General features: G+C 41.8%; 1 protein-coding gene across 14 annotated transcripts in view; it reads right to left on the reverse strand.

The window, feature by feature from the left end:
- plcb4a (phospholipase C, beta 4a) overlaps positions 1-27,606 on the reverse strand; it is a 568,665-nt gene that overhangs the window by 67,645 nt on the left and 473,414 nt on the right. For all 14 annotated transcript variants that reach the window (XM_072265513.1, XM_072265516.1, XM_072265515.1 and 11 more), the window contains one exon: positions 3,159-3,274. In XM_072265513.1, coding sequence (XP_072121614.1) covers positions 3,159-3,274 — 116 coding nt within the window. The remainder of the gene's footprint in view (positions 1-3,158; positions 3,275-27,606) is intronic.

Genomic DNA, 27,606 nt, shown 5'->3' on the forward strand with positions numbered 1-27,606 from the left:
CTTATTTAATTATTGTAATTATTTTTTCTTCTTTTATATTATGTATTGCATTGAATTGCTGCTGCTAAGTTAACAAATTTCACGACACATGCCGGTGATAATAAACCTGACTCTGATTCTGATTATATTCCATCTGGGTAGCCTTCAACCTGATGGCATGAACATCGATTTCTCCAACCTCTGGTAATTGGCCTCTCCCCTTCACCATTCCCCATATCCATTTCCCTCTCTCACCTGATTGCTTTACCTGTCCATCACCTCCCACTAGTGCTCCTCCCCCTTCCATTTCTTCCATGGCCTCATGTCCGCTCCAATCAGATTCCCCCTTTATCTCTGTCACCAATTGACCTCCCAGCTCTTTACTTCACCCCTCCCCTGGGTTTCACTTATCACCTACTTCCTTGTACTTCATCCTCCCCTCCCCCACCTTCTCTTTTTTCCAGTCCTGATGAAGGGTCTCAGCCTGAAACATCGACTGTTTACTCTTTTCCATAGTTGTTGCCTGGCCTGCTGAGTTCCCCCAGCATTTTGTCTGTATTACAGACTTTAATGAGACAGACTGCAAGTGGTAACCGTTAAAACATTTAGTGCAAAAGTAGGCCTGTCAGAAAGGAAACATGAAATATTGGGAAGCATATCCAGCTCTAACCTTGTACAAGGCTTAGTCAGGAGCCTAGAATCTATACTTCTCTGCATCGGTGGCTAGTTTCATTTAAACATGAAGTTACAATCATACAGTGTCTGATTGTCACCGTCTCTACTCTACTGTGATGCAGGCAGAAGCCTCACAATACCTGAGAACTGCAGTAGAAGTTCAGACAGTTATCATCATGGCTCCAAGAACCCAGCAGCGTTTCACAGCTGTCCCAAAACCTACCCTCCAACAAATTACAATGATGGCTGATATACCATTTAGGGGGTGTAGTGGTCACTCAGCTGTCCACCACGTGGCCATTCCACCTCAGAGTGACCGCTCTTCTGCTCCGACCCTGCTGCCCGAACAGCAGCTTTGCCACTTACTGCCAAACAGCCAGCAAGCCCACACCACTGCCACTCATACCAAGAAGGTGCCATCTGAAACTGGACTGTAGAGAACTGCTTGAGATCATCCTACAAGCACATTCAAGCCTTTTCCTCTGTCGAGCAACAACCTCCACCAGCCATGCTACAGATAACAACACCAACTAAAGTTGTGAAGCCACAGATGGATGTAGGATTGACATGTATTTTGTAGGGCTGTCAAAGAGTTAAGCAAATGAATTTTATTCAGATTTATAACTAATAAAAGTTCTGTTTGCATCTTTTTGAAATTTCTTTTAATTTTACTTAATTATTAACAATAAAATAAATTTATTTTACTTTATTCCTCTAGCATTTTGTGTGTTACTCTGGATGTCCAGCATCTGCAGAACCTTACTGTATGTGCTAATAATTTACTAAGCAAATTTATTTTTCCACATACAGATTGGTAGATGCTTGTAATGCTCTGTCAGGGGAGGGGCAAGAGCAGATATGTTTGCTCTCTGCTCTATGAGGTGGAGTTGGGGAAAATCAAATGTGTCAACTCATTTCTGACCACGACACTGACAGTTCTCCTTGGTGAGTACGGGGAGGGGTATGGCTGCTCTGACATGACACTGGAGGTGCTAGATCAGGAGTTAAAGGGAAGAAGGGAAGCCCTCCACCTTCTGGGATAAGAAAGCCACAGAGGCAATTAATGTAGCAATTTGTGGGAGGGGCATGTATTGGAGGTAATAGCCAAAAGTCCTCCCCTCAGGATGTAAAAACCTAATTTATTTGACATGTTGTGAAAATCAAATCCCTTCACAAATGCACACCTTAATTAACCATCACAACCTCAATGTAGTCTGGCCACATTTTAACCATACATTTTAACCACATAATCCTCTACTGCATCCTCCACAGACATTAACTATTCCTCAGATAGCACTTCAGCATCTGGGACATTTGAGCCCCAAGGGGATACATGAGACTTTCAGCAGCAAATGAGCTGCTCCAAGAGTGTTATAGACTTCTAGTGTAGGCAAACATCCTGAGGATGAGGACGCAGTGTAGGAAATGCATTTCAAACTGCAGTAGGATATGTGGAGATTGCAAATAGTGTTTCTAAAATTCTTATTTCTATTACCCAGAGGTAACTTAGGTGGGACAAAGGTAAGATCAGGGATGTCCTGGGGGGGTGGGGGGTGTGGAGGCAGCTGGACTTGTACTCTACTACTGATTGAACAGGTGAATGGAAAATCACAACTTTGTTGAAACCTGGATGAAAATACCACCTAAAGCAGTTACTACCTATACTCATGTAAAATTGCTGTTAACTTGAGGATAGGCAAGACTTTGTTTATCCATATTCTGTATATTAATGCAAACATCCAAAAGAAATCTAAATAAAATAATTCAACAGATTATATAAATTATGATGGTCTCATACTGAAAAGAATCCTGTATGAGCTAAGCCAACATCCCATTTCCAGGTCAGCACACATTTTGAATACCATGACCAATTATAAAACGACTTCTAATACGCAGTTAACACAAATGGTACAATATGCTTTTCCCCAGAAATCTTAAGCACAGGCCAGAGATATGCAAATAATTTCCATCAAAATCACAGCATGAGATAAAACTCTAAATGGGATTATTCTTTCAGATGTTCCATAGAGTCTGCATTGTAGAAGCAGATCATTTGCTGCAAATGTCTATGCTTTTCACAAAATAATTTCCACTTCTCTCTATCTAACCATGACAGCATGGTTTTATTAGTTTCTTCTTGACGCATATCTTGCATGCTATCAAGACCAATATGCTGCTGGCACTTTTCGAAGGGTCTGCTGTTTATGGGCAATGCAGGACGGTTTCAGATTAATCTGAATAGAGGGCACAAGAAGCAGCTGCAGAGATAAATGCATGAAACTGCTCAAAGTTCTCCATGCTATTTTCAATCCTTAACAGTTGCTGCAGCATCCGGAAGATAATCCTTTGGATTAAATTCATAAATAGCATGTGCACTGTTCTTCGTCACTTCAGCTGCGCCCCTCAACATATTAAATGTAGAGCTGCTTGGTTATATAAGTACAAGATATCTTCTGTGTCGTGTACGCACTTACTGAAGAATATCATTCCATTAAGCTCCTTACCCCTTTTTCTTGATTGCCTTTTCTAAGGTCTTCTCTTGGGTTAATTTTTCCTTGTCATGCTGCGCCACCAGCTTGTCCATTTGCGTACAATGTGATTTCTGAGTGGCACTATGTTCCTGGAATAAAAATAGCCTCAAATGAACAAAAATCAAACAAAGAATTGAAACTAAATGATTTCAATGTTTTAATATTAAAAAGTGTTCAGTGACATGCTGAAAGAACTGACGGCAGTAAAAATACACACCTATATAACGAGTTGCTTTAGATTTATGGTTGTGACAACCTAACTGCAGAGCACTGATCTGTGTATATATTTCAATTAGGCCATAAGACCATTAGATATAGGAACAGAACTAGGCCATTTGGTCCATCGAGTCTGCTCCGCCATTTCATCATGGCTGATCCAACTTTATCTCAGCCTCAATCTCCTGCCTTCTCCCCATATCCCTTCATGCCCTGACTAATCAAAGTTTATCAATCTCTGCGTTAAATATACATAAAGGCTTGGCCTCCACATCTGGCTAGAGAAATTCCTTCTCATCTCCATTCTAAAAGCACACCCTTCTATTCTGAGGTTGGGTCCCCTGGTCTTAGACTCTCCCACCATAGTAAATATCATCTCTATCAAGGCCTTTCACCATTCGATGGATTTCAATGAAGTCACCCTTATTCTTCTGAATTCTACTGAATGCAGACCCAGGACATCTAGTGCTCTAATATTCTCAAATGCCACATATTTTGCATTAAATATAGAAAACACAGAAAACTTACAGCACAGTACAGGCCCTTCGGCCCACAAAGCTGTGCCAAACATGTCTTTACTTGAGAAATTACCTAGGGTTACCCATAGCCCTCTATTTTTCTGAGCTCCATGTACCTGTCCAGGAGTTTCTTAAAAGACCCTATTGTATCCGCCTCCACTACCGTTGCTGGCAGCCCATTCCACGCACTCACCACCCTCTGCGTAAAAAACTTACCCCTGATATCTCCTGATATATGCTGAGATTTTAAAAAGATCCCTCATAAAGTGAAAGCATTTTGTATAATATCTTTTCTAGTTAGCGTTGTGCTGGGTTTTCCATACCATGCTCTCATCCCCAAGACAATGGAAATGAAGATGGAAAGGGGCGTACAAAGGATAACCAACATCAGAGTGGTTATTTACCACTATCACCAGAGACAATTATTCTTACTCGAAATAATTAAATCTGGGCAATTAAAGTTCAAAGTTCAAAATACATATATTATCAAAGTATGTATACTATATACAACCTTGAGATTCCTCTCCTTATAGGCAGCCACAAAACAAAGAAACCCAATAGAACCCATTAAAAAGGGAAGACTGTCAAACACCCAATGTGCAAAAAAAAACAAATCATGCAAGCAATACAAGTAAGCAAATAACTTCGAGAACTGAAGTTCACAAAAGTGAGTCCACAGCCACAAAGCCAGTCACAGCCAATCCAGGAGCCTGTTATTTGTAGGTCACAGCCTCAGTTCAGCACAGAGACGAGTAAATTTCACAGAGCAGCGAGCTAGATACCGGACCATTCCTCTCCTTCAGCCCCAAGATCCTGACTTTTTCAATCTGGCATGAATTGGCCAAATTGGCCAAACAGCAGGTCATTCCTCGCTCTTGGACCTGGGACACCCTGCCTCAATTCGCCCCATACACACCACACCACAATCGTCCTGCACTTTCGAGACTTCAGTTCACACGGCAAAAATGCCAGGTTCTACAGGCGGTTCAAAAACAGGCTATTGATTGCAGTGATCATTTCTGAGAAAAAGGATGAGTAATAAAGTAGGTAATAGTTGTGTCTGCTGCCAGCATGTCGTCACTGTGCTTCACCCGCGCAATCTTAAACCAAAATTAACTATAAACATTTACTAATGTATTCCCATTGAATAACTGCAATTTACAAACAGAATACAATACAAAACAGTTTAAAAAGAATCCTTTCTTCATTTAGTGTTCAAAGTAAATTTATTATCAAAGTACATACATGTCAGCACATACAATCCTGAGATTTGTTTTCTTGTGGGCATAATCAGTAGATCAAAGAACCATAATAGAAACAATGAAAGATCACACCTAGCAGGGTGGACAACCAACCGATATACAAAGGACAGCGAACGGTGCAAATACCAAAGAAAAAAATAACAGTATGTACAAATAAGCAATAAATAGAGAACGTGAGATGAAGAGTCCTTGAAAAGAAGTCCAGATATTGTACTGTGGTCAACCGAAGACAAGAAAGTAATTCTGATTGAGCTGACTGTGCCGTGGGAGGAGGGATGGGAAGAGGCTCACCAGAGAAAGGCCTTGAAGTACCAGCCCTTAGTGTAGGAGTATAAGGATAAGGGATGGCAGGCATGGTTGTTCCCTGTGGAGATCGGCTGCAGAGGTTTCCCAGCCAAATCAGCATGGCGGTTGTTGTCAGATCTGGGCCTGGACGACAAGAGCAAAAAAAACAAGCAGCTCGTAGGATGGGGGAAGAGGCAGAATGAGCCTCTTGTTGGATTTGGCCACCACTGCTGGCCCACCAACTGGAGAGTGTCGTGGTTAAGGGTCGAAACACTCGGTGAAGGTTGGGAACCACCTGATGACATCTGCTCCTGGCTGAAGGCTACGGTTACCGTTTAAGTTAACCGGAGAATGCACCCGAACAGGTGTATGTAACAAGATCAAAGAACCATAATAGAATCAATGAAAGATCACACCTAGCAGGGTGGACAAACAACCAATATACAAAAGACAACGAATGGTGCAAATACCAAAGAAAAAAATAATAACAGTATGTACAAATAAGCAATAAATAGAGAACGTGAGATGAAGAGTCCTTGAAAAGAAGTCCAGAATCAGAATCAGGTTTAATATCACCAGCATATATCGTGAAATTTATTGTTGTGCCGCAGCAGTACATTGCAAAACATGATAATAAAAACTAAATTACAGCGAGTATATATTTTTTAAGAGTTAAATTAAATAAGTCATGCAGAAAGAGTAAAAAAAAGGAGTGAGGTATTGTTCAAGTTCAATGTTCATTCAGAAATTGCATGGCAGAAGGGAAGAAGCTGTTTCTGAATTGTTGAGTGTGTGCCTTCAGGCTCCTGTATCTCCTTCCTGATGGTACCAATGGGAAAAAGACACGTCCTGGGTGGTGCGGGTCCTTAGTGACACATTGCTCCTTGAAGATGTCTTGGATGCTGCAGATGATGGAGCTGACCTTAGTTCACAACTTTCTGCAGTTTATTTTGAACCTGTGCAGTGGCCCCTGCTCTACACCAGACAGCGATGCAGCCGTTTGAATGCTCTCCACGGTACATCTGCAGGAACTTGTGTGTGGCTTTGGTGACACACCAAATCTCCTCAAACTCCCAATGAAATATTACCACTGCCTTGCCTTCTTTATAACTGTATTGATATGTTGGGACCAGGATATAGTCTTAGAGATACTGACACCTAGGAACTTGAAATTGCTCACCCTTTCCAATACTGATTCCTCAATGAGGACTGGTGTATGTTCCTTCACCTTACCCTGTCTGAAGTCCACAATCAATACTTTGGTCTTACTGATGTTGAGTGCAAGGTTGTTGCTGCCATGCCACTCAACCAGCTGACCCATCTCACTCTTGTATGCCTTCTTGTCACCTTCTAAAAGTTTTCCAACAATAGTTGTGTCATCATCAAATTTACAGATGGCATTTGCACTCTGCCTAGCCACACAGTCATGGGTACAGAGAGAGTAGAAAAATGGGCTAAGCACACATCCCTGAGGTGCGCCAGTGTTGATTATCAGCAAGGTGGAGATGTTATTTCCGACCCACACAGACTGTGGTCTTCCTGTGAGGAAGTCAAGGATCCAGTTGCAGAGGGAGGAACAAAAGCCCAGGTTTTGGAGCTTTTTGATCCGAGCTGTAAGAATGATTGTCTTAAATGCTGAGGTTTAGTCAATAAATAAGAGCCTACCATAAGTATTAGTATTGTACAGATGATCCAAATTTGCTGACGATACAACCATTGTTGGCAGAATCTCAGGTGGTGACGAGAGGGCATACAGGAGTGAACAGCCAATGAGATCACATCCACTCTAGACCTATTGTGGCGATGGGCAAATTGCAGTGAGTCCTGGTCCTTACGTAGGCAGGAGTTGATTCTAGCCATAACTAACCTCTCAAAGCACTTCATTACTGTAGATGTGAGTGCTACTGGGCAATCATCGTTAAGGCAGCTCACCTTGCTTTTTTTGGGCACTGGTGTGATTGTTGCCCTTTTGAAGCAAATGGGAACTTCTGACTGTAGTGGAAATGTCTCTGAACACATCCACCAGTTGGTTGCCACAGGTTTTCAGAGCCCTACAAGGGTATACCAAGTTGCCTTGCATGGGTTCACGCTCTTAAAGGACATTCTGACGTCAGTCAGCAAGACAGGAAACACAGGCTCACTAGTTGCTGCAGGTATCCTCATAGTCGTAGTTTTATTCCCCCTTTCAATGGTCCATAAAAGGTGTTGAGCTCATCTGGGAGTGAAGCATCCATCATTATGGTCCATAGGTTGTGGGAACAGTTCAGAGATGAGGCAAGTGAAGGTAAGTGAAGTTATCCTTACTGGTTCAAAAACCCGATGGCTGAGAGGTAATAACTGCTCTTGAACCTGGTGGTGGTGAGACCTGAGGCTCCTGTACCTTCATCTTGCTGAAGCAACAGGATGAGAGCATGAGCAGGGTGGTGGGGGTCCCTGAAGATAGATGCTGCGCTCCTGCGTCAGCACTCTGTGTATATGTGCTCAATGATGGGGAGAGCTTTACCCATGATGGACTCGGCCATACCCATTACTTTTTGTAGGGTTTTCGATTCAAGGGCATTGGTGTTTCCACACCAGGCTCCAATACAACCAGTCAATGTACTCCCCACCGCACATCCACAGAAGTTTGACAGAGTTTTTATGTTATGCTGAATCTTCGCAAACTCTCAGGAAGTAGAGGCGCTGCTGTGCTTTTTTCATAATTGCACTTGTGTGCTGGGCCCAGGGCAGTTCCTCTAAAACACTGACACCGAGGAATTTAAAGTTGTTAAACTGCTCCACCTCTGATCCCCCAATGGGAACTGGCTCATGGATCTCCTGTTTTCCTCCTCCTGAAGTCAATAATCAGTTCTTTGCCTTGCTAACATTAGGAGAGAGGTTGTTGTCGTGCCATCACTGAGCCAGATTTTCAATCTCCCTCCAATGTGCTAATTTGTCACCACCTTTGATTGGGTCAACGACCTGTAATTTGTCTGTAATCTGTATACAGTGGGAATCAGATCAGTCTGAGGCTAGGTCTACACTACGCCGGATAATTTTGAAAACGCTGGTTTCGAGTAAAAATGATAGGTGTTCACACTAAGCGTTTTTCAAAATATCTCCGTCCACATTAGACTGATATTTGGGCGAATCTCCTCCTAATGGGCACGCGCAGGACACACAGAAAACAAGCGAAGAGGAAACGGTATACTTGGTGCGCGTTTGTCCAGTTACAGACCAGAAAAACTTAAAAGGAGTTGCTCTTGGCTCTCACGCAGGAGGACTTAAAACTAAAAAAAAATACTGGAGCGTATGGAGGCAACCGACATGGAGTTCACGGACAGTATGACCCGGCTGACGATGAACATTGAAAAACTGACTAACTCTGTTGCATTAATAAAGCTCCTTGTTAAATGTATAAAATATGTCTGCATCAGTGTTATCTTGTATTTCCATACAATGTTACATTAGGCTGTTACACATCTATTGTCAGAGAGGTAAGTGCATAAATAGGTAAAGCACCTTCATACATGCAAGGACAGAAAACAGGACAAAGTGAGAGAACTTATTTATTCAGTAAGCTATGGGTCAAAGTATTTGGTGAGTACATTTCTAACTCTTCTGGCTTTAGTCTCTTTGCCGTCTGTTTTGAAGTTGTTACAGTTCTGCGAAGCGCAGAATCAAATATCGCTGTGATGATTGTACGCTCTAGTATCAATTGTTTGGTGACAATAAAGTAGTAATAATAATAATAAGAAGAAAACATGAAATGCCACGCTGTCGCCATCTGTTCCAGCACGTCATGACAGCGGTTTTAAAAAGCTCCGGTTACCCCATACATACTGCAATGGATATTAGGCGTATTCAGATTTATTTACTCTGGAGACCGTTTATGAAAATCTCCGTTTTCGGGGGCTAAAAAGGCCGTTTCAGTGTGGACGGAGGGTCAAAACAAAGAGAAAAAGCTTCATTTTCAAAATTATCCGGCGTAGTGTGGACGTAGCCTGAGTGAGTCAGCAGTCACAACACATTGTTTTATTTAGTGCCTTAAAATATAGGTCCGGTGTGGTGAACCTTTTTGAGAGCAAGTACTCAAAGTGGTGATAATCTAAAATGTTCTCTTGCATGCCATGGTAATTTTGAGCAAAGATTATCATAGCTTAATGAATTTGCAACTATAGGCATTTTTTAAAGGAGAAAGGTGTCCTGTTGTCTATTTGTCACGCTGCCAGAACAGTGCTGCCAGGATAATCAAAGGCACGACCCACTCAGCCAACACACTTTCCGTCCCTCTTCCCTCCGGGAGAAGGCTCAGGAGCTTGAAGATTCATACGGCCAGATTTGGGAACAGCTTCTTTCCAACTCTGATAAGACTGCTGAATGGATCCTGACCTGGATCTGGGCCATACCCTCCAAATACCCAGACCTGCCTCTCGGTTTTTTTGCACTACCTTACTTTCCATTTTCTATTTTCTGTTTATGATTTATAATTTAAATTTTTAATATTTACTATCAATCTGTACTCCAGGGAACGCGAAGCGCAGAATCAAATATCGCTGCGATGATTGTACGTTCTAGTATCAACTGTTTGGCAACAATGAAGTATAAAGTATTTATATGTATGCATTGTTTTACTATGAAAAAAATTACAACAGAGGCAGATTGAAATAAGTGAAGCATTTTAGAAAACATCAAAAATTATTAATATGTAAAATTATTTTTAAACTGAAAACTTTTCTTTTTATGTTTTCTTTATTGAAAATTGTCTAAATAGTATTGCTATTATACTACATATATTGCATAATAAATGCAAAAATAAAATTATAAGCTTTGGTGCATATTCATAAAAGATCAACGAATGGAAAATAAAGACATTTTACTCTCACTAAGACTTTTGCTGCTGCATTAATAATGAGCAATATTTTATATCTAGTTTGTACTTCGTTATTTCAAGAGTAACACTCATTGCATTTCTTTCACCAGTAGGTCTACACCTATAATTACACTTGACCAAGTTCATCACTGAAAACAATGACTCATGTGAATATGTCAATGAAAATACTGTTAATGTGGCCACTGCAAAATTTTTCTGAGAGTGAAAAGTTTCAGGAATGGAATTCCAGAGTTTCAGAATCTGGATTTTTATGTTTTGATCCAGTCACTAACTAATGTCTTTCAATATTTTCTAGTTCAGTTCTTAATTCAACAGGCTGACAAAATTTTGCCCGAAACTGAGCTGCTTTGCAAATCAATCAAGTGCATTTCAAGATTATCCACATTAATCCACTGTAACATTTCCAAAACAGTTCGTCTCATGTTACAGTCTTCATATTTAATCAATTTTGCAGTTTCTTCAAGTGAGCTTAGTGAATCGTAAAGAAAACTGTCCAACAGTTGAAACAATGATGGTCAAATTTGGGAGTAGGAAATATTTAAAAGTGCCATTTTTGGCATCATGTTTAAAAGCCTTGGAAGTCAAATTGGAAGTATTTAAGCATGATGCCGAAAATGTCATTTTTACCTACTTCCCAAACCTAATACATGACATATATTGAAATTCCTGAACAAAAAGATATTCAAAGCCTTCCAATGCAATTTTTGACCATCAGTAGTTCAACTAGGAAATGTCAGCCTGATAGAGATACCCGCATGATGAGTAACCTCCCAGGTGCCAGGGTACGGGATGTCTCAGATCAGGAGCAGAGTGTTCTGAAAGGAGAGGGTGACCAGTTCAAAGTCTTGGTACATGTTGGTACTAATGATATAGGTAGAAAAAGGGAGGAGGGTCCCGAGGAGAGAATTCAGGGTGTTAGGTAGGAAGCTGAAAGGAAGGACCTCCAGGGTAGTAATCTCAGGATTGCTGCCTGTGCCACATGCTAGCGAGTGCAAGAATAGCATGATCAGGCGTATTAATGTGTGGCTGAAAGACTGGTGTAGGGGGCAGGGATTCAGATTCCTGGATCACTGGGGCCTCTTCTGGGGGAGGTAAGAACCTGTACAAAAAGGCCGGGTTACTACTGAACCCAAAGAGGTCTAATATCCTAGCAGGCACATTTAATAGAGCTATAAGGGAGGGTTTAAACTAATTTGGCAGGGGGATGGGAACCGGAGTGATAGGGCCGAGGATGGGGAAAACAGAAATAAATCAAAGATGGCGTGCAACAGAGATTATGGAAAAAACAGGCAGGAGATGAGGCTTGATCAAAGCCAGTGGCATGAGTTACAGGGCAATAGAGGCATGGTGAAGTTAAAACAGAAAGCAACAAATATTGGACTGAGTGTTGTATTTGAATGCACGCAGCACAAGGAATAAAATGGACAATCTTGAAATTCAGCTACAGATTGGCAAGTATGACGTTGCGGCCATCTCTGAAATTTGGCTAAAGGATGGCTGCCATTGGGAGCTGAACGTCCAAAGATACATGGTACATCAGAACGATAAGTTAGCAGGCAGAGGGGGTGGTGTGACTCTATGTCTAAGAAATAACATTAAATCATTGGAAAGGGATGACATAGGATTGGAAGGGGTAGAGTCTCTATGGGTTGAGTTAAGACATGGTAAGAGTAAAAGACCCTAATGGCAGTTGTATACAGGCCTCCAAACAGCAGCCGGGATGTAGATTACAAATTACAGCAGGAGATAGAAAAGGCGTATCAGAAAGCCAATGCAATGATAATCGCTGGGGATTCTAACATGAAAGCGGATTGGGAAAACCAGATCAGTTTTGGACCTCAAGAGAGAGAATTTGTCGAATGTCTAAGAGATGGCTTTTTAGAACAGCTTGTTGTTGGGGCCACTAGGGGATTGCTGTGCTGGATTGGGTGTTGTGCAATGACCTGGAGGTGCTAAGAGAGCTTAAGGTTAAGAAACCTTTAGAGAACAGTGATCACAACATGATTGAGTTCACTTTGAAATTTGAGGGGGAAAAATTAAAATCCAATATGTTGGTATTTCAGTGGAATAAAGGAAATTACAATGGCAAGAGAGGGGAACTGGCCAAAGTTGACTGGAAAGGGACATTTGCAGGAAAGACAGCAGAGCTGCAATAGCTGGAGTGTCTGCAAAAAATGAGGGAAGTGCAAGACAGATATTTTCCAAATAAGAAGAAATTTACAAAGGGAAGAAGGATACTACCATGGCTGACAAGTGAAGTCAGAGCTACTGGGAAGATAGAGGATTGGAGAGCTTTTAAAAACTTGCAGAAGGAAATTAAGAAGGTCATTCGGAAGGAAAAGATGAATTATGAGAGGAAGCTGGTGACTAATATCAAAGAAGATACTAAAAGCTTTTTTAAATACATAAAGGGTAAAAGAGAGTTGATGGTAGGTATCAGATCAATACAAAATAACGCTGGAGATATTGTAATGAGAGATGCAGAGATGGCAGAGGAACTGAGCGTGTATTTTGCATCAGTCTTCACAGTGGAATACATCTGCAGTATACCGGACATTCAAGACAGTCAGGGAAGTGAAGTTTGTGCAGTGAAAATTACGACTGAGAAGGTGTTCAGAAAGCTTAATGGTCTGAGGGTGGATAAATCTCCTAGATCTGACGGAATGCACCCCTGGGTTCTGAAGGAAGTAGCTGGAGAGACTGCAGAGGCATTAACAATGATCTTTCAAGAATCTACAGATTCTGGCATTGTACCGGATGACCGGAAAATTGCAAATGTTACTCCGCTATTTAAGAGGGGTGGGAGGCAGCAGAAAGGAAACTATAGACCTGTTAGCCTGACACCAGTGGTTGGGAAGTTGTTGAAATTGATTGTTAGGGATGAGATTACGGTGTACCTGGAGGCACATGACAAGATAGGCCGAAGCCAGCATGGTTTCCTGCCTGTCAAACCTACTGCAATTCTTTGAGAAAATTACAAGCAGGGTAGACAAAGAAGATGCATAGATGTGGTGTACTTGGATTTTCAGAAGGGCTTCGTCAAGGTGCCGCATATGAGGCTGCTTAGCAAGATAAGAGCCCGTCGAATTACAGGGAAGTTACTAGCATGGGTGGAACTTTGGCTGGTCGGCAGAAAACAGAGAGTGGGAATAAGGGGATCCTGTTCTGGCTGGTGGCTGGTTGCCAGTTACCAGTGGAGGTCCACAGGGGTCAATGTTGGGATCGCTGCTTTTTACGATGCATGTCAGTGATTTGGACTACGGTATTAATGGATTTGTGGTTAAATTTGCCGATGATACAAAGATAGGTGGAGGAATGAGTAGTGTTGAGGAAACAGGGAGCCTGCAGAGAGACTTAGATAGTTTAGGGGAATGGGCAAAGAAGTGGCAAATGAAATACAATGTTGGAAAGTGAATGGTCATGCACTTTGGTGGAAGAAACAAACAGGCAGACTATTATTTAGATAGACAGAGAATTCAAAATGTAGAGATGCGAAGGGACTTGGGAGTCCTTGTACAAGATATCCTAAAGGTTAATCTCCAGGTTGAGTCAGTTGTGAAGAAGGCGAATGCAATGTTGCCATTAATTTCTAGAGGTATAGAATATAAGAGCAGGGATGTGATGTTGAGGCTCTATAAGGCACTCATGAGACCACACTTGGAGTATTGTGTGCAGTTCTGGGCTCCTTATTTTAGAAAGGATATACTGACACTGGAGACGGTTCAGAGAAGATTCACGAGAGTGATTCCAGGAATGAAAGGGTTACTGTGTGAGGAACGTCTGGCAGCTCTTGGAGTTCAGGAGAATGAGGGGGAATCTCATAGAAACATTCGGAATGTTAAAAGACTTGAACAGATTAGATATAGCAAAGTTATTTCCCATTGTAGGGGATTCTAGGACAAGAGGGCACGATTTTAGGATTGAAGGATGTCCTGTTAGAACTGAGTTACAGAGGAATTACTTTTGTCAGAGGGTGGTGATTCTGTGGAATCTGCTGCCATGAGCAGCTGTGGAGGCCAAGTCATTGGGTGTATTTAAGGCAGAGATAGATAGGTTCTTGATTAGCCAGGGCATCAAAGGGTATGGGGTGAAAGCAGGGGAGTGGGGGATGACTGGAAGAATTGGATCAGCCCATGACTGAATGGCGGAGCAGACTCGACGGGCTGGATGGCCTACTTCTACTCATATATCTTATGGTCTAACTAATGAACAATTTTCCATAGGTTCGCAATCCCTGTGTAGGGATTCATCATTGAAGGATCTTCAGCTTCATCAAAAAGGAGGTGCTTATACAAAAACCATAGAAAGATCGAAATGAGAGAGAGAAATCGTGGAATTGTGCAATGTAACTCACAACATAACTAGATACCAAAATGATTGTCACAGTGCAAAGAGTGACGTTGGCCAGACTGATGTCAGTACAGTATTGTTCAGTAGAATACAGGAAGGTTAATGTACAGGAAGTAATGGCAAATACCGCTAATTTCTGGAAATATAGCATAAGCCAAGTAGTAAATCAAGGTAATTTAAAGCAGACTTTGTATTTCCATAGGTGTGATCATTCTTTACTGCTTTCATTTTACCTTCAGCTATTAATGCAATTTGAAATTATAATTCTCTCCCAATAGCTGCCAGAGTAAACCTGGATTCTTAAAACAGTTACAATTTTAAAAAAGAATAAACTTCAAACTAAAATGAACAGACCTTGAGGTGTGCAAGATCAAGAGACTATCTCATAATTATAGGAAAGGCACAAGCTTCTAGGAATATTTTCTTTCATTACATTTCAGCTTTGGTTACAACAATGGGACACTGATAACAATAGTAAGTGAATTGTCGTCATCAAATAGATCAAATTATGCAGAGCACAATACGTTAAATCACAATCCATGCAGTGAGTGAGTTAGATAAAGACTCTCTCCACTGGGTACAGCAATTCCAATGCAAATTGTACTAACTTCAAAAAGCATATACTCTTTTGTTTCTCAGTTTACGCACAAACTTATTTGCATGCTGATGTATGGTAAGTCCACCAACAGGATAATCAGACAATGTCTAAAAAGGAAACATTCTTTAAAAATAAAAATTTACATTTTGTTCATTTATTTACAGTGGTAACTTGGAGAAGTTGGCTTAAAATTATTAATTTGTTCTAAATAAATTGTAGTACAATCTGCTCCAATTTATCTTGATCAATTCTGAAAGGAACACAAACCAATCTTTATAGAGGGATCAGAAGTGGAGAGGATGAGCAATTTCATGTTCCTGGGTGTCAGTATCTCTGAGGACATAACCTGGATGCAACAAATTGTTGCAGCTATAAAGAAGGCAAGACAGCGGCTATACTTTATTTGGAGTTTGAGTTTATTTGGTTTGTCACCTAAAGCACTTGAAAACTTCTAAAGATGTACTGTAGAGAGCATTCTGACTGGCTACATCACCATCTGGTATGGGGGGGGGTTGGTTATGGGCTACAGCACAGGATTGAAGTAAGTTGCAGAAAGTTGTAAAATTAGTCAGCTCCATCATGGGTACTAGCCTCCATACTATCCAAGATAGCATGAATGGCAGCAAAGCTTCACTACCAGATAAACTCAATGCCTTCTATGCCCACTTTGAAAGGCAGAACACAACTACAGCTATGAAGATCCCTGCTGCACCTGATGACCGTGTGATCTCTGTCTCAGAGGCCGATGTTAGACTGTCTTTAAAGAAGGTGAACCCTCACAAGGCAGAAGGTCCAGATGGAGTACCAGGTAAGGCCCCGAAAACCTGTGCCAACCAACTGGCGGGAGTATTCAAGGGCATTTTCAAACTCTCTCTGCTACAGGCGGAAATTCCCACTTGCTTCAAAAAGGCAACAATTATACCAGTGCCTAAGAAGAATAATGTGAGCTGCCTAAATGACTCTAGCCCGGTAGCACTCACATCAACAGTGATTAAATGCTTTGAAAGGTGGTGATGAGAAGGCGTACAGGAGCGAGATATGCCAACTAGTGGAGTGGTGCTGCAGCAACAACCTGGCACTCAACGTCAGTAAGATGAAAGAGCAGATTGTGGCCTTCAGAAAGGGTAAGATGAAGGAACACATACCAATCCACATAAAGGGATCAGAAGTGGAGAGAGTGAGCAGTTTAAAGTTCCTGGGTGTCAACATCTCTGAGGATCTAACCTGGTCCAAACATATAGATGTAGTTATAAAGAAAGCAAGACAGTGGCTATACTTCATTAGGAGTTTGAAGCGATTTGGCATGTCAACAAATACACTCAAAAACTTCTATAGATGTACCGTGGAGAGCATTCTGACAGGCTGCATCACTGTATGGTATGGAGGGGCTACTGCACAGGACTGAAAGAAGCTGCAGAGGGTTGTAAATCTAGTCAGCTCCATTTTGGGCACCAGCCTACAAAGTACCCGGGACATCTTCAGGGAACGCTGTCTCAGAAAAGCAGCGTCCATTATTATGGACCTCCAGCACCCAGGGCATACCCTTTTCTCGCTGCTACCATTGGGTAGGAGATACAAAAGCCTCAAGGCACACACTCAGCGATTCAGGAGCAGCTTCTTCCCCTCTGCCATCCAATTCCTAAATGGACATTGAACCCTTAGACACTGCCTTTTTTTAAAATATACAGTATTTCTGATTTTTGTACATTTTTTAATCTATTCAATATACGTACACTGTAATTGATTTATTTATTTATGTAGTATTATTGCTATTTTTATTTTATTAATTATCTTTTTTTCTCTTCTATATAATGTATTGCATTGAACTGCTTCTGCTAAGTTAACAAATTGCACGTCACATGCCGGTGATAATAAATCTGATTCTGATATTTTCAAGGATTGGTTCCTCAGGAAGGCTGTGCCCATCATTAAAACCCCACCATCCCAGGACTTGCCCTCTTCTCATTGTTACCATCAGTAAGGAGGCATAGAAGCCTGAAGGCAATTCAAGAAGCTGAATTCAGCAATTCAAGAACAGTTTTTTCCCTTCTGACACCTGATTTCTAAATGGACATTGAACCATGAACTTTTATATTATTTCTGTTTTTGCACTACTTATATAATTACTGTAATTCTGTTTTTTTTTCTTTATTTATCATGCATTGCACTGCTGTCACAAAGTTAACAAACTTCACAACGTACAGCGGTAACATTAAAACCTGATTCTGATTCAGGTGCATTTTACATTTACCAACATCTTTGACCACAAGTCCATCAGGCAGTGTTCAGCACGGAATGTCCTGAAGACACTGCAGCAGAAGGACTCAACGGACACCATGGGGTGGTTCCTAAGCAGACTGCCCAGACTGTCTGGCAGACCTCACCAACATGCACCAGACCTTGCCTGGCTGGCAGTGAGAGGGTCCCTCCCAGTGCAATCTTTCCTGTATGCCAGGACCATCACTCCCACTGTGCGCTGCCCGTAGTGGGGAGGAGATGGTAGCTCACCTCTTTTCAGACTGTGGGAAGGTGGAGAAAGATGTTGTGGTTAATCCCGACCAGCTGAATGACAGAGGGCTGTCTTCTCTACGGGTTGTTTGCAGGCTCACACACAGAGATAGCCATCAAATACTGCTGGCACATCATCAACTTGGAAAAAGGCGCCCTTCGGTCTCCCCAAAAGTTGTTGGTCTGCCAGCACATCGAGATGCCGGCGGGGGAATGCTGCCGACTGCCACATTCCAGGCCGGAGTAGGTGCTGAGGGACGTAGCGAAGCTCGGTGCAGTCACCCACAGGGGCTCGGTGGGGAAGGACTACAGTGTAGGGTTTCTTTGCTACTGGAGAAGGAGGGGCGGGTTGGGTGAGGAAGCCCCTCAATTATTGTAGTAGTTAGTATACCACAACACAGGGGCACGAGTGGCAGTAATGCTATTGATGTGCAGGAATGTAACAGAATAGCACGCAAACCATTGATATGAATGTAAAGAATGAAAATGCATTGTATGGTTTATGCTTGTAAGTTTTTTTTATTATGAATAAAGTTTCTCTTGTTTAAAAATAAATTAAAACGAAAAAAAAACACACTATGTCCCGGGCCCAGCATTTAGATGCAATCACAAGCAGGGCACACCAGCTTTTACTTCCTTAGGTTAAGGAGGTTTGGCTTGTCACCAAACAATCTTAACGAACATCTGCAGGTTTTTATTTGCATTTAAGGGACATTTAACAGACTCTTAGACAGGCACATGGACATGAGAAAAATGGAGGTTTATGGGCCGTGTCAGAGGCAAGGGTAGACTGTTCATGAAGTGGGCTTATGTAGGTCAGTACAACATCACGGGCCAAAGGAACCACATGATCTTCTCCAAGGATTGCCACCTAGCTGTGGTCTGAGTCTCTGAGATCCCAAGAGCCAACGCATCTAGAGTTCAGGCATTTGGCACTTAGCTCCTGGTAGGGTCACCCACAGTGGTAGGGTCAAAGGGTCTCAATGGTGGAGTTGGTAGAAACAATGACACATCACAAAGGCAGTGCATGAGTAGGAAGGCTTTATCAGTGAAGCACAAGCGTTCTCCAGTAAGGGAATACACCCCAACATCACGGATCAAATCCCATGATGATCATCAAGTGGCGAAGGGGGCAAGACTCCAAGATCAGGATCCATGGTGTTGGGTTTATGAAAGGCAACTGAAGGAGGAGAAGAGTGGTTATTCTTGCATACAGTGCACCAGATCAGCCTCTATAGCCACCTGATGACCCACCAATGGAAAACCCCTTTGGAGAATATCATACCCGATTGCAATGATCGTACTACTGCTACTATTACAACTACCACTGCTGTGCTGTACAGTTCAATGTACTGTTTGGAGTATCCGGACTGGTTGCATCATGGTCTCGGATGGCAATTCAAAGGAGGAGAAACATATGTAGCTGCAGAGAGGAGTGGTAAACGTGGTTAACTTGGTGAAGTGCCCAATACACCACAGGCACATCAATCCCCACGATCAGCAGTATCTGCAGGAAACGCTGCCTCAAGAAAGCAATAACCATCATCAAAGATCCCTTCATTTGAGTCATGCCATCATCTTGTAGCTAATACCGGGCAGGTGGTACAGAAACCTGAAGTCCCACACTGCCAAGTTCAAGAACAGTCACTTCCCTTCAATTCTTTAAACAACTGACACAACCCTAATCAGTACTACAGTTCAGCAACTCCAGGCCAGTCCGATCACATTGCACTTTCTTTGTTCTGATTGTGTCCTTTCTTGTAAACTTGTTTTAGATCTAATTTATGGCTTTATTGTGAATGCTGTTTAGGCAATGTTGTGTGACTGTGAAACTGCTGCAATTAACTTTTTCCATTGCAGCTGAGCATACGTGCAGTTGTGCATATGACAATGTACTAGGCTTTGACTTCGTAAAACACTTGTTTAAGTGGCCTTTTACCTAAAAGAAACAATTTACATTTTTTGGGATTTCCAGGGACCTGCACTTTGTGCATATTCTCAACGATTTTTAACTCACAGGGAAGAGGGTGAATAAAAAAAAATGACTCAGAATGAGAAAATTCGTGACTAGGACTTTCAATTAAAACCTACCCAAAATGTTGTATAAGCAGTGGTTAAGTTGACAACTGAGTCATGTGAAGGCAGTGGAGTGTGCCACTGTCATCTACAGCAAAAGGATGTCACGCTCGCTGATTCATCTGAGCAGTTAGAGGAAATATGAATGCAATTGCAAAATCAATTACTTTCCGATGAGCACTTTATTCAAAGCTCTCACTATGCCTCCTCAGAGTATCAATCACAGACATTCAACGTGCAGACATCTCCAGCCTTCTCCACATCATGCTTCTCTGTCAAATGGTACATTTCACCCAGCCACAGCACTCTCAACAGTTACTCATGTTGACTTGATGTTAATGATGAGCAAAGTAAAACCACATGCATAATGATTTAAACATCTCTTACCCAGACGGTTCTATCTCATGCTTTTGGTCTCTATCTATTCACTCAAAATACACCCTCAAATCTCACTCACATGGCTTTTGTAAATACAAAAGCTCTAGATAGAGGCAGAGAATGGGACATGGCCCACAATCTGTCTTGAGGGAAGAGGCAGAGGCACTGGCACTGGCACTGAAGGTCAGAATGCCTTTTATCTTCAACTTGTAAATTATACATCAACTTGTACTGTTTCAAGTTTGTTAATTATATATCAACCACAAATATTAATTTGTTAACCTCAAATGATAAAAAGTGTGCCCGACTATCAGAGATACACACCGGACAGTTACTTTGTAAGAAAAGTAAATCCTCATCAATCCACAGGACACTCAACCCTCACTCATGTTGACTTCACGTTAATGGTGAAGAAAATCGCATGCATAAGATTTGAAACACTTCTACCAGGCCTGTAAGCATTCTGTAGAACATAGCTTGGGAGCACAATGATGGTTCTCTTTAAGGGTGCGTTGCCATGGCAGTCATGCAGATCATGCACAAAATGAAATGCTCAAGCAGTGGTAAAGCCATCAGAATACATTTTGCCGATGTTCACTCTACTCACCGTAATGGGCAGAAACGGTGCTTGGAGGGGGTACTACAATCCAATCCAAGCTCTCATCTGCCAGTGCAAAAACTGCAGGATCACTGGCAAAGAGGCATTTAAAACTCCCTTCATCATGGGTGAGGTGCCAGAGGATGGAGGATAATAAATATTGCTCCACTGTTCAAGACAGGAACAATGGGCACCAGGTAGGACATGCAGAGAAGTAGTTACACCCAAGAAGCAGGACATAGAAAACTGGGTGACTGCCAGGAAAGGGAAAGGGGTGAAACAGCTCTGTGGCCATCCCCCTCAACAACAGGGGTACCACTTTGGATACCTTTGAGGGGGTGGGGGGGAATGACCTAGCAGAGGACAGCGATCAGGTCTCGGGCACCGAATCTGAGTCTGTAACTCAGAAGGGGTGGGGTTAGGAAGAGGAGGCGAGCTGTGCTGATAGGGGATTCATTAGTTAGGGGAACAGCAAGGTGTCTCTGTGGACGGAAATGAGATTCCCAGATGGCGTGTTGCCTCCCAGGTGCCAGGGTTCAGGAGATCTCAGGTCAAGTCCTCCGCATTCTTAAGTTGGAGGGTGAGCTGCCAGTGGACGTGGTCCATGTAGGTACCAATGTCATAGGCAGGAAGGGTGATGAGTTTCTGCAATGTGAGTTCAGGGGGTTAGGTGCTAAGTTAAAGGACAGGGGCTCCAGGGTTGTGCTCTCAGGTTGTGCTATCTGTGCCATGAGCTAGTGAGGTCAGAACTAGAAAGATGATATACCTAATTGTCATTGAACAGATGGTGGTGAGCCACTTCTTGAACTAATGGACTCCTTCTGGTGATGGTACTATTGCATAAATTTGAGTTCCAAGATGTAGATCCAGCAAAGATGAAGGAAAAGCTAATTTTCTTCCAAGTCAGGATGTGTGTTACCTGAAGAGAGTGGCAATATTCTTCATAATGTAGACATTGTGAGTTTGGGAGGTGCAGTCAGAAAAGCCAAGATTAGTGATGGTAATGCATTTTGCAGATGGTACTAACTGTGCACTGGTGGAGGAAAAGAACGCGTAGGGTCATGATGGTGGTTCAATTATTGAAATTAGATGTTTTTATCATGAATTACATCAAGTTTCTTAAGAGGTTGTTGGGATCTGTACTCATCTATGCCAGCAGATAAATGGGATAAGTGTTGATGGGCAACATGCTCAGAATGGATAGGTGAACCAAAGGGGCTTCTTTCTGTGTTGTACAATTCTGATTCGGAGAATTGTAGTAGCGAATTCGAAAGGATATCTATTCAAATAATTGGTAGCAGCTGAAATAAAACACTCCACAGACATGATTTAGACGTTTTAAAGACAATGAAATATATTAGTGTAATTTAAACTCTTTTCCTTACACGTCTGCCTATTTAAACTGTTCAAGGCAGAGGTGCAAACAACACCTCTAATTCCACAGTCACAATATGTGGCCTTTGTGGCCAAATCCATCAACTTTCACACTTATTATTAAAGACCAAAGATCACGGATTTGATAGGTTAATACACACTCAAAAATGGTTCCATATGTTAATGGTTCCATATTAGGTCGGGACACTTGGTGACATGATGTTTCTGTTCAGAACAATGACTTTCAGGTGGCCTGCCAATTAGCAGCTCAGATGATACTCAACAAAACTTAATTTGTACTTTGCTGACCCACTTGACCTGTAACCATATTATTACTTCTGTCTTTGCACAAACAGACAGTAAGGACTGTTTAATAATACTGAATCTTCAAAAGGACACCAAGAATAAGAGCACATAACTCAATGATCCAGATACATTGATAAAGGTTTCATGAATAGATCCATAATGCCATAAGCCAATGGCAATGAATCATTCTTATCAGATGATCCAAAAACTTCAGTCAATGAGGGCTGCAAGTTGCAGTTACAGTGAATATTTAATCCTCTCTACAGATTAGTTCCCTTTAACAAAGGACTCCTTAAATTGATACTTTGATTTCTGACCTATAATCCATCAATAGGTGGAACATGAATAAAATCTTAGATTCTTCGGATATTTGGACATGCGTAGCACCTCAGTTTACTTAGCCTGAAAGAGTTTTAAATAATGCATTGATAATTCCTTCCCACCCCCTTCCACCCTCATTCATGCTGCTCCTCCACAAGATTGATTGACGCTGTAGACTCTAGCTTAACTGAGCTAACTCAGAGATGTTGGTGCTAGCCTCTGCCAGGATTGCAACAGGTTTCTACCCCTGGCTGTGAACCCAAGAAACAGATGCCTTGGCATACAGGTGCCAAGTGAACTCATCCCCGATTCACCCTCTGCACCTGAAGGGGAAATTATTTTGCAGAGCAAAGAATGCAGTAGTGGAAAGCCAAACGACTGATGGCAAGAAATGGAGACTTCTTGACCTGTTGAGTTCCTCCAGTATTTTGTGTGCCTTGGTATGGGTTTAGTATCCAGTTGGCCAAGATTAATTTAAGTGCACTGAAGGGAAGAGGCAATGAGGGTGCTTACCTCTCAGTGGGGTTTGGCAGCCCATAGCAGGAAAATTTGCTCATGTGGATGTGGAATCAGGACAATGTCAGAAACAAGAAGAAAAGATAACTGATTTCAGGATTAACCCTATATGCAAAATATTCTTGAAAATGTAATAGATACTGCAAAGACCAAACACTGGCCTGCCACCTTGCTCTCCTGTTGTGCTGACAGAACCGGTGCTGGCAGAGAGCAAGGGTACTTAGGCAAAACATTTGTACTGTCACATTTCAGTGGCACAGCGCATGGAGTTTGTCAATGACATCAACTGAAGGGGAAGCTAAACATGTTGCTGAAAACTTTGTAAATGCTTGCAATCACAATTGTAACTATGTTTTAGGCTTTGGTAGGTCTCACCCAATGCTTTACTAAATAAAGTTAGAAAGCAGATGGAAAACATATCCAACTGTTTGTATAACTGGAGAAGATTTTAAAATGGTGTAATTATACCACTGCTGTAATTTCTGTCTCTTTTCTACAGTTTCATCTCATCTGTTAAATGATTTTCGAGGGTTATTTGGTTTTAGCAAAAAAAAAAGGACATTTGGGAAGCTGTAAAACAACATTTAGTGCCATCAGTTCGATACTGATTTCTGGAATGAGTGTTGTTTGCTATTTCCAACTATTTAATATATTTCTGTGCAAGTTGCATTGCAGTTGCAACACGTTCCTTCACCGCTGACTTTATGCTTGGTTTTCCCTTTGGGAATTTTCCAACATTGTTGAATTGCAAAAGAAAACTGCAGTCTGCTCGGTCATGCAGAACCTAAGGCAAATGACATCTGCTTGCTAGTTCCCATATGGCAACATACGGATTGAGTTTCATATTCTATCATGTGTGAAAAAAATCGGAGCCCGTGCAAACATCACTTTACAAAGAAAAACATCTGAATAGTGCAAATTAATCAAATTATAGCATTTCGTAGCACATGATGAGGCCATTTACTGCATTGAATTCATGTTGGCTCTGTGTAAGAATGGTCCAGTCAGCTCTGGTCTGCAGTCCCCGAACAGTCCACGCAAACCATTAAATGCCATGGATTTATTATAGACGGCCACTGGCATATTTACTGACATTACTAGTACAGTTCTGTAACAAATCATGAATTTCTTCTGGAACAAATACTTTGATTTGCCTCCTTTTGCATAACTGGTGCCACTACCAGGACATGTTCTCATCTCATTTCTACCATTAGGGAGGAGGTACAGGAGCCCAAAGACACATGATCAACATTCCAGGAACATCTCTCCCACCTCTGCCATTAGATTCCAGAGTAGTTCATGACTTCAAAATAACTCACTATTTTACTCTATTTTTGCATTATTTATTTTTTATACTTCTAATGCAACATAGTAATTTATTATCCACTGTATTGGACTGTACCGCTACTGCAAAACAACCAATTTCATGACATATGTTAGTGATAATAAACCGGATTCTGAATCATAATGGTAACAGAGGAAGCAGTGCTTCTGAAAATGTGCAAATCACTCAGTCCCTTAACCTATGTCAACAGGAAAGCTTTCTTTCTAACTCGGTATATGGATTACTGGCATCCAGCACCTCAAGGTCAGAGCCACTTCTGTCTGAGTTATCACAAGACACCTTTATGACAGTGCACTTTACCACCAAAGTAGTTTCTGACCCCGAAAGAGCGGTCTCCTACTTGTTTCCATGGAAGCAAATAGATCGTTTGAAGACACGGCACTCTGCAGTTAACTTGGATATGATTGGAGCATCTATTTCATAGGTCCATTTGCATTCCAAATAGTAAATGAGTGCATCACTGGTATGCTGAGCAACTGTCAAGTTGTACACACATCACAGCTGCCCGCATTAAGACCAAAAGACATAGGAGCAGAATTAGACCATCTGGCCTATTGAGTCTGCTCCGCTATTCAATCACGGCTGATCCTTTTTTTCCTCTCCTCAGCCCCATTCCCTGGTCTTCTCCCCGTAACCTTTGATGCTGTGTCCAATCAAGAATCTATCAATCTCTGTCTTATATGCACCTAAAGATCTAGCCTGTGGTAACAAATTCACCACCCTCTGGCTAAAGACATTTCCATTCATCTGTTTTAAATGGACACCCCTCTCCTGAGGCTGTGCTCTCCTGTCCTAGACTCCCCCACCATGGGAAACATACTTTCCACATCCACTCTGTCTAGGGCTTAGAATATTTGAAAGATTTCAATGAGATCCCCCCCCCACCCAATCCTTCTAAATTCCAGCTAGTATAGATCCAGAGTCATCAAACATTCCTAATATGATAACCCTTTCATTCCCAGAATCATCCTTGTGAACCTCCTCTGGACCCCCTCCAGTGTCAGCACATCTTTTCTAAGATGAGGGGCCCAAAATTGTTCACAATACTCAAGGTGAGGCCTCATTAGTGCCTTATAAATCCTCAGCATCACATCCCTGTTCTTGTATTCTGGACCACTTGAAATGAATGCTAACATTGCATTTACCTTCTTCATAACCTACTGCAACTTAAGTTCCTCACGACTTAACCTATAAGTTAACCTGTAGGGTCTTCTGCACAAGGACTCCCAAGTCCCTTTGCATTTCAGATTTTTGGATTTTCTCCCCGTACAGAGAATAGTCCGCACATTTATTTCGTCTACCAAAGTGCATGACCATGCATTTTTCAACATTGTGTTTCATTTGCTACTTTCTTGCCCATTCTCCTAATTTCTCTAAGCCCTCTTCCAGCCTACCTGTTTCCTCAACGTTACCTTCCCCTCCACCAATCTTCACATCATCTGCAAACTTGGCAAAAAGCCACCTATTCCATCATCTAAATCATTGATATACAGCATAAAAATAAGTGATCCCAACTCCAACCCCTGCAGAACACTGCTAGTCATTGTCAACCAACCTGAAAAGGATCCTTTTGTTCTTTCTCGCTGCCTCCTACCAATCAGCCAATGGTCTGACAATGCTAGTAACTTTCCTGTAATACCACAGGCTCTTAACTTGGTAGGCAGCCTCATGTGTGGTACCTTGTCAAAGGCCTTCTGAAAGTTCAAATACACAACATCCACTGCATCCCCTTTATCTATCCTACTTGTAACCTCCTCAAAGAATTCCAACAGGTTTGTCAGGCAGGATTTTCCCTTCAAGAAACCATGCTGACTTTGTCCTGTGTCATCAAGTACTCCATAACCGCATCCTTAACAACTGGCTTCAACATCTTCCCAACCACTGAGGACAGGCTACCTGGTCTATAAATTCCTTTCTGCTGCCTTCCTCCTATCTTAAAGGGTGGAATGACATTTGCAATTTTCCAGTCCTCCGGAACCATGCCAGTATGATGATATTTGAAAGATCACTACTTATCTGGTTCAGGTGACTTATGCACATTCAGGTTTTGCAGCTTTTTGAGCACCTTCTCCCTTGTAATAGTAACTGCACTCAATTCTCTTCCCTCACACCCTTCAACACCTGGAAAACTGCTAGTGTCTTCCACAGTGAAGACTGATGCAAAATACTCATTTAGATCATCTGCCATCTCCATGTCCCCATTATTGCTCCAGCCTCATTTTCTAGCGGTCCTATATCCACTCTCATCTCTCTTTTATTTTTTATATACTTGAAGAAGCTTTTTCTATCCACGTTGATATTGTTTGCTAGCTTGCTTTCACATTTCATCTTTTCCCTCTTAATTATTCTTTTAGTTGCTCTGTTTTAAAAAGCTTCCCAATCCTAAATCTTCCCGCTAATTTTTATTTTGTTGTATGCCCTCCCTTTTGCTTTTGCATTAGCTTGACTGTCCTTGTCAGTCATGGCTGTACTACATTGCCGTTTGAATATTTCTTTGTTTTTGGAATACACCTATCCTGAACCTTCCTTATTTTTCCCAGAAACTCAAGCCATTGCTGCCCTGCTGTCACCTCTGCCAGCATTTCCTTCCAATTTACTTTGGCCATCCCCTCTCTCATACCACTGTAGTTTCCTTTACTCCACTGAAGTACTGCTACATCAGACTTTACTTTCTCCTTATCAAACTTCAAACTGAATTCAATCATATTGTGATTGCTGTCTCCTAAGGATTCCTTTACCTTAAGCTCCCTAATTGCCTCTGGTTCGTTACCTAACACCTAATGCACTGTACCACTGAAACGTGACAGTGCAAATGTTTTGCTAAGTACTCTTCTTCTTCTCTGCCAGCACCCATTCTGTTGGCACAACAGGAGAGCAAAGTGGCAGGTCAATATTTG

The sequence above is a fragment of the Mobula birostris genome, chromosome 8 (assembly GCF_030028105.1).
Source record: "Mobula birostris isolate sMobBir1 chromosome 8, sMobBir1.hap1, whole genome shotgun sequence".
Classification (NCBI taxonomy): Eukaryota; Metazoa; Chordata; class Chondrichthyes; order Myliobatiformes; family Myliobatidae; genus Mobula; species Mobula birostris.